Source organism: Colletes latitarsis, chromosome 2, assembly GCF_051014445.1.
Source record: "Colletes latitarsis isolate SP2378_abdomen chromosome 2, iyColLati1, whole genome shotgun sequence".
Lineage (NCBI taxonomy): Eukaryota > Metazoa > Arthropoda > Insecta > Hymenoptera > Colletidae > Colletes > Colletes latitarsis.
The window spans coordinates 8,852,195-8,862,973 of NC_135135.1; the positions used below are offsets into that span (position 1 = coordinate 8,852,195).

Here is a 10,779-nt window from a genome sequence, read left to right on the forward strand (position 1 = left end):
GCGCCGCGATGCACAATCAGCGCGTTAAGCCTGTCTAGGAAATAGATCAGTGTATAAGATAAGCAGAAGTAACACCTGGCGTGGAAGCGCGAAAGTTATGTGGCGCGAGATTTCATGGTGTACCGGAGCACGAAGCTCATTGTGCTTTATTATCGTGCTTAAATGTTATATTGTACTCATACGGCACAGTTTGTTACGGAGTCTGTCCATGGCGTACGGTATCCGCGTCGAAAATATTTACCCTCGCGCCTCTGCTCGTACATTAAACGGCGAACATGATTTACACTCGCTCGTGTACGTCGAAATTTTATGTCCGCCGCCTGTACGCTGCCATAAGCACCACGACACAGAGGTCGAAACGTTATAAATCGTTTTGAACTATTGTAACTTTGTGAGAAAAAAAATCGTACCATTATTTCCTTGAGATTATTTTACCGAATGTTAAATTTTCTCGAAAATTTAGTTGATGAATAAATAAAAATATTTGACTCGTATTTTTTTAATTTGCCATCATTCACGTTGAAAGGGGTGAAATCCTCCATCAAAGTAAAGGTAAAACTTATTTAGTGAAATATCTTACACACTGTTAGAAGTATAGAGAAGGCTTCAAAGGATAAATTTTGTATTTTGTTGTAACAAATTTAACGGATTGTTAGAAAAATGTATTTGGCTAGGATTTGGGATAGTATGAAGCAAAGAAGCATAAAAAGAATAAGAACATAGATTATAATTGAGATAGATAGCAAGTAGAGTCTTATTTCCAGACTGTGGATCTTTATGCAAATTCCTGCTTTTATTAACAGGATTAATGAAATGGGAGCTTTGCAGAGGGTTGTCTCAACCCCTAAATATAATAATTCTTATCTTGCTTTAAGTATTTCTTATAGTTTTGCATATTAAGGATGCATTCCATAATTTTTTTAGAATTAAAATCTCCTATAAATACATAAACATCCGTAGTCTACTTATTTTATAATAATGTAATATTGGCAATGAATGAGTTGTGGATAAATAAACAGAGAGTATGCACAGAAAGCAAGCTTCTTTTCTTGGTCAAAGAGGCTAAAAATGAAGCATACGATATAATATACAGGGTGTTCGGCCACCCCTATGAAAAATTTTAATAGAAGATTCTAGAGGCCAAAATAAGACGAAACTCAAGAATATCAATTTCCTGATTGAGACTTCGTTAAAAGGTTATTAACGTTTCTCGGGGAAAAATTTCTGCCCACACAGTATGTTTTCGGTAAAGAATTTTTTTCTCGAAAGTACGTAGGATTTCGGAGGTATGTGTATTCACCAAAAATGATTATAATTGACTCCCTCAACCAAAAAAATAATTTTTCCAGAACGATTTGAAATTTTCTAATTTCGACGAAAAATTTGTCCACTTACTGAATTTTTTTCTCGGAAGTGGATAGGATTTCCGGGGTATGTATATTCATCAAAATGATTGTAATTGACCCCCGCATCCGAAAATAATTTTTCCAGAACGCTTTGAAAATTTTTTTTTTATCGAAAAATATAGTCACCTACCCCCTGTCGACTTTTCTTCAAAATTCGTTTTTCATTTTTAGTAATTTTATTTGACGTCTTACAGAAAAGTTGTCTAATACTTTTCTGTAGGTACCCATGAGTTCTACTTCAAAAAAAAGTTTCATTGAAATATATTCACAATTGTAGGAGTTATGACTGTTTGAAAATTGGACCATTTTTATGGGGTTTTTCTCATTTTGCGGGGTCAAGGACCAACTTTTCGAATATTTTTGCGATTTGTACATATTCTCCACCAAAATACACGTAGTTTGCTTTTTTAAACATTGAAATTGTCCAATCCGTTCAGAAGTTATGACATTTTAAATATTCGCATGAAATTTCAGGGAAGCATTTCTGGCCTCACATTAGATTTTAGTAAAGAATTTTTTTCTCGAAAGTGGGTAGGATTTCCGGGGTATGTTTATTCACAATAAATGCTTGTAATTGACCCGTGTAACTAAATATAATTTTTTTAGTATGATTTGAAATTTTTTAATTTTGACGAATTTGTCCACTTGCTGAATTTTTTTTTCGGAAGTGGATAGGATGTCGGGGGTATGTATATTCACAAAAAATGATTGTAATTGACCTCCACATCCGAAACCAATTTTTCCAGTATGATTTAAAATATTTAATTTAATTTTTAATAACTTTTTAACGAAACCTCAATCGTGAAATTGATATTCTTGATTTTCGTCTTATTTTGTCCTCTAGAATCTCGCATTGAAATTTTTTCCATGGCTGGCCGAACACCCTGTGTAATACATTGCGCATTTGTGACTTAAAAGGGTGTGACGTTACGTCGTCATCGATGCGTCGATAATGCAAAATAAAGGTGAAAGACGATAATCGAAGGCAAAACCGAAATGATCGAGCAGACTTCATTAAACGAGAAGGGTCGAACGAAACTAAAGTGAAGTGCGCATCGACTCGCAGCCAGAAGTATCTGCTTCTGTTCGAAAGGTCTTGTAACGATTCATAATGCGCTCGTTAAAGTATGATACTGGAAATTACCGAGTGTCGCGTTCAATTTCTAACGGATGGAACGGCAATTCGATAGCAATAACGGTCGCGTGTCAAGAGTCCTCCCCGGTAATCGACATCGTGCCAACTATTTTGTCGTTGGAAATATTATAGTCGACTGGCGTGGTTCGTTCGCAAGATATATTTGCTCGTAATTTACGAGGGCCTCCCGCTTAATTGCGTATTACCGTGGAGCCCGTAATTTACGCGTTCAAACACTTCTTTCGATTTGCATGGTAAACGAGCCGCCCTCGATCACACTTAGTCATCTTGGGAACGCGGATGTACAAATTGCAGGGAACAAAGTTATCGCGTAAAAGGCAGATAGCGATAAGAAAAGTTACGATTAATGCCTGAACGGGCGGAAAGAAGAAAAAAAAAAGGTAAATCTGCGAGAAGCGTTAAAGAAGTGTAAAGGGAACGCTGCTAATGAAATACCGACGCTAGAAAGAAGGTGCTGGCTCTGGGTAAAGATCGAATAGGTTAGAAAGTGCTTAAAACTGGTAACGGAGACGAAACTCAGCGGTCCGTGTTAGCACGTTAAACGGGTACATTAAGAACTTTATAGTTAATTGAGACAGTTTCGGTTTTGCCATTGCTTCCGGTAAATTACATGGTATCTAACGTGCTCGTATTAAACGTTCGCGAATGATCGATAAAGGACACACGGTGCAACATCGTCGCCGAGCTTTACAATGTCGAGCAAATTATTCATTACCCGGAACATCCGCCATAATGAACGCGTTCGATTATATGCTTTTTTAAAATTTCTGTAAGAATCCCGCGACAATACCCAGATAACAGGCTATCGATCAGAGAAACTAATATTCATCTTCCGATTAACGGTGAATGCGTCGAATAGAAAGTCTACTAATTAAATCATTAACGAACTTTTTCTTCGTCGACGAAAACGACGAATAAAACTTATACCATTCTTTATTGCCGTTTTTAATGGTGATTTAAAGATTCGCTCGTGCGCGATTGGTCTAAATTATATTTATGATATTGGAGATCTCTTGTATATGAAACCCATTTATTTCTTATATGTTATATTCAAAACTATCGGCTATATTTGTAGTAATCTTATTCTATTTTGGGTAAAATTTTGTTCTCCGTTTATTTATAGATATAAAGTAGACGACCATTACTGTCACGAAAGTCAGAAAAATAAATTTTCCAGCACTGGCATCTACAAGTATCTAATGTCAGGATATTCTATTAACTAACTATTCAGGTAATATTCCACTGTACAAATTGTTTAATGTATTTTTTAAATTATTTATGTCAAACAAAAATTGAAAAAATTATTTCTGATGTAGTTGCCTTGATTGAAAAATTTTGCTCGAAAAAAGTATTTTCAACGTTCAGAAATAAATGATGAAAAATAAGAAATTTCTTGGACGTAGCAAGGTAGACTAACCCCATAAGGAAGTGCCACGTTTCGAGGCTAAACGACGACCCTTATACATTAGCATAAATTTAACCACAGTAGTTCACCCCTAAAGAATATTAAATATATTTCTTGGCATTTCTTTCAATTTACGGTAGAATATTTGCTTCTGCAATTCGATTTAATCAACACTTGAGCAAGATCGTGGGATAGCTGACCTACTCTTTAAAGTGTACAGACTAATAGATCAGCTAATTACTTGACCCAACATTCCGAAACGGCTGAATTTTCTTGCACCCCCACCCCGCCACGAATTCAAGGAATCGCACTCCCCTTTTTTTTACAAAACCTCATCAAAACTTTTCCAGCGAATTCAATTGCTCGGATCGTATTTTTATAAATGCAAACTGGTTTTGTAATGTCATTGACTTTTTTACGGTTCTTCTCTCACGTTTGGCCGTAATTCCTGCAATACTTAACTCCTTTGTTCGAAACTTCTTCTTTTTTTATTTTGTTGCATATACGAGATCTGAATAATTTACTTTTGGCAGTAGAAAAATATATATTAAGAAAGATCGTTAGGAGATCAATTTTTTGAAATTCGAAAGCTATAGATATTTGTTTAAATAAAACTATATATATTGATCGCAGTAAGAACTTCCTGGATTTGCAAAATGCACGCTTATTTTTAAAACATGACAAGTTATAATTTTCTCAATACATTGTTTATTAAAGTTCACTATTGAACATAAAAAAAAAATTACCACTGTTTCTTGATGAAACTTTCGACATTACTTTCTAACTGTAACTATAGTCAATGTGTTTGGGCAATTTTATCGCAGAAATTCCAAACGAATGTACATGAAAGTGCGTTATTTTTGCGAGAGTAGCTTTGGGTTATTGGGCGTTAAACTCTTTATTGTTGATTAAAGTCGACGCACGAAATCATTGCGTTAAAGACAGTAAAATTAAATTTCACGCCCGCGCTATACGATCTATAAAAGTGATCATAAACATTCAATTTTGGGCGATAACATACGCGACAATCCGTTATTGGCAGTTTCGCTGAAAACAAAAAAAAATGATTCTTCGCGGAAAAATAAACTGAAAGCTTGAAATAACACCCTTGCAAACAGGTCTGAGTTTTCGAGATGAAAATTCATCGGGCACGAAAGCACTTGAGTGAAAATTAATGTGGTAAATCTCATTACGAACCACATCCTGCTCTTTTGTGTTTACGATCACGCAGTGCCCAGGTTTGCAAGACCGAATTTATTTGATCCTTTTTAATGCAACGAGTTTATTCATCGTAACCAGCGAAAAATATACACGTTCAAATACAGCGTAATGCGGTTATACAAATAAAATTATAACGTCGCGAGTATAAAATTTCTAAACAATTTCAACTTGGACGTATAGTCCATAGAGCGTGTAAACAAGATTAGACATTTTTAGAATTTCTGCTCATCTATCCGTTTGTTTGTTCGTTCGTTCTGGATTAACTCAAAATCCACCGAACCGATTTTGATTAAACCTTCGCCATTCAGTTCCGTATTTGCCTGGAAACAGGATAGGTTTATTTATCGTTGTACACCTGCGCAACGGAAACGAGCACTAAACAATTAGCAATGAAACTCGGTTGTGTACGTTTGTTTGCTAGCCTGAAGTAAACCAACTTAAAATAACGGTTATATGAAAATCGTAAAATTATAGAATGCGTGATATCTCGCTTATGCTTGCTCTCACAGCAAAGGGTTTGCGATATTTGTTGGATATTGAATAAAGAAACTGTTTTGTTCTATACAAATTTTTGATACACTCGATAATAACCCAGATAACCTAGCCCATGATATAAACATCGTTCCAACTTTAGAAATAGACTACTTTTCTATTACTTTTTTTTCTATCTCTAATATTTGACAATATCTACTTTCGACAGGTATTTTTTGAAACTGAAACTCACTCGAGCGAAACTACGGGCAAAAAAAATATTATGCTAGCTAGAAGAAGGTAAGATCCAAGTGATTATAGGAAATGGGAAGATATAAATCTTTTTATCTCAGGGCTGAGGCTTCCTTATTTAACTTTCAACGGACATGATATCTAAATGATTTCACGGATCTAAGGCAATCCAAGTTATTTCAACAATCATGGTACAAAATTAATCGAGATTTTGGAATATAATTTTTTCGTATAATGCAATGCTTTATGATTTTGAGAAAATCAACTTTGCAGACTCATTGGGGTACGTGTGCAATAGAATACGATTTGGCATCAGTTCAAGTAGAAATAGTGATTGATTGTCAGACGTGTCAAACAAATCGTATTCTATCCCATAGGTATCCGACAAATTTTTTAATTCAATTATCTCAAAACCAAAGCATTATATTCTATTATCCAAATAAATTTTATTATTCTACATTTTCGATTTATTTTTTCATGCAGGATCACGATTGTACCATGATTAGTGGGACATCCTGTATACTAACTGTTCACGATTCAATATCTAACCACTCGCTATGAAGATAAAAAATAATTTATGACGCTATTTCTGATTTATTCATCTTTTTCGTGTCAAGATATTTATAATAATAATTTAATATTGGTGATCAGAATCAGAAGTACAGAACAAAGCAGACAATATAGATTCTAAACAAAAATAATTGCAAAGATGTTTTCATCGGCAGAAATTCAACTTGTCAAAAGTAAAATTTAGAAGTTAGCACGTAATATTAATAATAGATATAATCTTGTAAATGTGTCAAATATTACAGATATTACATTAAGATATTTTGAGAAGAAACTTAAAATATCATAATTGAATGAACAAAGAAAAAATACATTTGGGAAATATTGCATTATAATGAAATTATGTAATAAATAGAGATGGTAATATTGAAATAGTTATACAAACGAAATAAAACTCTAATAAATAGTGAAAGTGACATCATGGTTAACAAAAACCGTGAATTATTTACAATCAATAGCCAACAATCGAAAGTTTTTATTACGTCGTAAATTCTTATTACGCACAAAAAGAGTCGTTCGTTAAAAATATTTTTCATTCTCATATTTTCCAATAGATTCCTATTGAAGTGTTATTGATGGATTAACGAGGTTTTTTCAATGAAAAAGAGTTCAAACACGATCCCGTTCGAACTATTTTTAACTACATAAAACAGAATTTTTTGAATGTGCAAAAGAGGTCATGTTTCCATCGAAAATAGTTCAATGAACTATCAGAAATATTTTTATGAAAAATAAGCTGAAAAATAAATAAATTTTAATCCTCACTAATGCGAGTTTCACGTTTCACGCGACTTAAATATTGATTTTATTTATTTATCGTTTTAAGAATATCGCAGGAAAGAGTTATATCGAAATTTTATAAATTGAACAATTTATGGAAGTTTGAAAAAACGTTTTATTGCAGCAAAGAGTGGCAATCAGGAACTTTAAACTTTTCATCGAAAGATTTTCCAAGCTTACAGAAGGGATCCTCAAAAACTAATGAAACTTCTGGCTTGGAATTTTAATAGTTCGTAAAAAACGTGTCCACCCAACAGTGATATGGAATATCAGTTTTATTATTAACAAAAGCTAATAATAACTTTAGTTATAATTTTACTATTAACAAAAAACTCAAAACTTTTACTTCTTCATTTTAAATGGACGCTATTTTCTATATTTCTAATTTTTGTCATATATTTTAGTATAACTGATGAAAAAAAACTCATAATCAAATTTCGTTTGCATTTTTTTTCAATTAACAATATTAATCATTTTCTTAAACATTATTAAAATGGATAAAATTTAGTGTGTTGAAAATCTTTCATGCGTGCAAATCTGTACAAGTCTATTCTATAGAAATTACTTGTTAATAGTTAATGTATAAATATTTAATTACTTTTTATTCTACAATTGAACTACCTAATCCAAACCTAACTTACAGTATTGTACGAATTAATATGATCACAGATGAGTGTATTAGAAAAATACTTTATTCACCATAATAACAGCTTTATGGAAAAATAAAATATGTTGACTTTTTAATATGAAATATGACCCCCTTTGACATCAATGAACTTTTGCATCCGTTTCTGCATGGAATCAACTAACTTCTGATAATTTACTGCTTCTATCATTCTGATTTACTGCTTGTATCATTTTTTTCTTAGGGATGCAATCATATTAAGTACTCTGATACTTTTGTTACGTCAATTTTTTGTTGGCCTTTCTTAAACATTTCCCCTACTCTTAGTTTTTCAGCTTCTGTTAAATGTTGCCTTCTTGCCATATTTAACGCAAAGTATAATATAAACTACACTTGACGATGTTAGAAAGAAAACTAAAAATCTCTGAATATGTTTGTTTACATCGTGAGTTCACCTTATTACTAGCCAGTGATTTTTTCGATAACTATTATCATTAGAAAAAAACGAGAGAGGAAAAAGTTTTATAGTTTTGAAGATCCTTTTTCGACTTGTATTTTTTTTAATTTACCATCATCGATGTTTAAAAAGGTGAAATCCTCCATCGAAGTAAACGTAAACCTTATTGGAAGTATAGAGAAGATTTAAATGGACGAATTTTGTATTTTGTTGTAACAAATTTTGTTAACAAATTTTATAACGGATTGTTAGAAACACGTATTTGGCTAGAATTTGAGATAGTATGAAGCAAAGAGACATAACAAGAATAATAGCAAATGGAGTCTTATTATTAGACTGTGGATCTTTATGCAAATTCATACTTTTATTAACAGGATTAATGAAATGGGCTGTCACGCTGTCTTCTTTTTTTCATTGCTAAAACATTACCGCACAAATGGCACAAAATTCAAATCTTGCGTGAATTTTGGGACACGATTTATACAGGGTGTTCGACCAACCCTGGGAAAAATTTTAATAGTAGATTCTATAAGCCAAAATAAGAAGAAAATCAAGGACACTAATTTGTTGATCGAGGCTTCGTTAAAAAGTTATAGAATCATTTCCACACAGTATATTTTCAGTGAAAAAATTTTTTCTCGAAAATACGTAGGATTTTGAGGGTATGTATTTTCACCAAAAATGATTGAAATTGACCCCCGCAGCCGAAAATAATTCTTCCGTGAATGATTTGAAATTTTTTAATTTAATCTTTTAATAACTTTTTAACGAAGCCTCAATCAACAAACTGATATTCTTGATTTTCATTTTATTTTTGCCTTGGGCCAAATTTTTCTCATGGGTGACCGAACACCCTGTATGTACAACAAATAATTGAAAATCGTTATGTTACAAGACTCGCCCTGTAGAAAAAAAAGAAACATTGTTTAAAATTCCCAGGTGTACGTTCGTCAGTATCCCTTCTTCCCGTATACATATTCCGTAAGCGTCGAAACGTGGTAACACCGAACGAAACGCAAACACTCGGTCGAGGTCCACCGTAGGGAAACACGCGGACGTAGGAAATGGAGAACCGGGGTGCACATACTCACCGGTTCGCACCAGCACGTTAAGTAGGATGGATAGCAGAAGGGTGGTGGCCCGGTATCCGTGTATTATGATCATCAGCCACCTCGATACGCTGAATCCCGCGTCGTGCCATAGACCCGTGCCCTCGTGTACCATATTTTTCCGCCTCGCCCTTTCTCGTCCACCTTGCCGCCAATTGCCTCCCCCTCGCCTGGCCTCATTCACCGTTCGCTTCGAGTTTTTATCGTCGATCGAAACGCGGCCCTCGAACACCGTAGGAATGTCTGTCCGCGTTCCTGCTGGTCGAACGGCTCGATAGAGAGAAGAAAAAAAGCTACGACGATGGAATCCACCGGGGGGTTTACTCCATCGACCCGGCGTTCGAACGTTTCTTGCCAACACTGAAAATCTTTTCCGACGCGATTGTTGCACGCGTCGTCGCCGTGGATTGATTAGCGTTCCGCCGACAGAGGAAAAGTTTCCTGTTGCCGTGGAAACCTACGGCGGAGCCGCGAGCTAGAAGATCCGCGTTTCGAGCGGCAACTCGCCGGGATCAATCCGAGCCTGCTGATATTGCTCAAGTTTATGGAGTTTCCGTCGACGGCGAGTCGTTCGGCAACTACCGTTAACGACGAGTATATAAAGTTGCGCCTGGGAAGCTCGTCAGCGGCCGATTTCCTAGATAGGCGCCAACTCTCGCGTCTTATCGCGATCGCGAACCCTGGTACGGGTCAGCGAACGTTTCGCCCGGTCCTGGGCCAAGTTGCTCGCGAACGTTGGGAGTTGCTATTGTTCCGCGGGTCTATAGTGCCTCGGAACATTCGAGACACCCGGATACACCCGGGAGAACAAACCGTCAAAGATACACGCGTCGAAACGCTCGACGACGGGACTTCCCTCTGTCTCGAGATATTGTTGGGAATCTGCGGGACGTCGCGGCAAGCCGTTGGACGATATCCTATGGCGGTAAAGTTAATGGCGCGCCTCTAGCTAAAGGACTTTCTTGCTAACCGTCTCCTCGTTCAGTTTCATTCACGGACGTTGCCAGTGCTTCGTACGTTATCAGAAATACAGGACGCTCCGGGCCATAGAACGAGAACGTTCCCCGCGTTCCGAGGCCCTCCTCCCTTTCTCGAGTGGCTTTCAGCGTTCTTTCGTCCCTTCTGTTCCACAGCCAAAGGCTCCGCGGGCGCCTCTGTGCCGAGTCTCCCGGGTTTTCTTTTTTTCCTCCCCCCTCCCCCCTCGTTGAATCCCAGAGACACCGGATGAGAAGCGTGTTGTGCACACCGGCGCGTTCAACCACCGGGAAGATTTTTCCCTGCTCGTTGCTCCGGGTATTAGCGCGATCTCGTGGAAGTTTCGCGACTGCTT

General features: G+C 36.0%; 1 protein-coding gene across 1 annotated transcript in view; it reads right to left on the reverse strand.

The window, feature by feature from the left end:
• LOC143348898 (lachesin) overlaps positions 1-9,878 on the reverse strand; it is a 141,534-nt gene extending 131,656 nt beyond the window's left edge. The window contains exon 1 of the mRNA XM_076779622.1: positions 9,432-9,878. Within this exon, the coding sequence (XP_076635737.1) occupies positions 9,432-9,564 (133 nt within the window). The 5' untranslated portion in view covers positions 9,565-9,878. The remainder of the gene's footprint in view (positions 1-9,431) is intronic.
• Between the last annotated feature and the right edge of the window lie 901 nt (positions 9,879-10,779).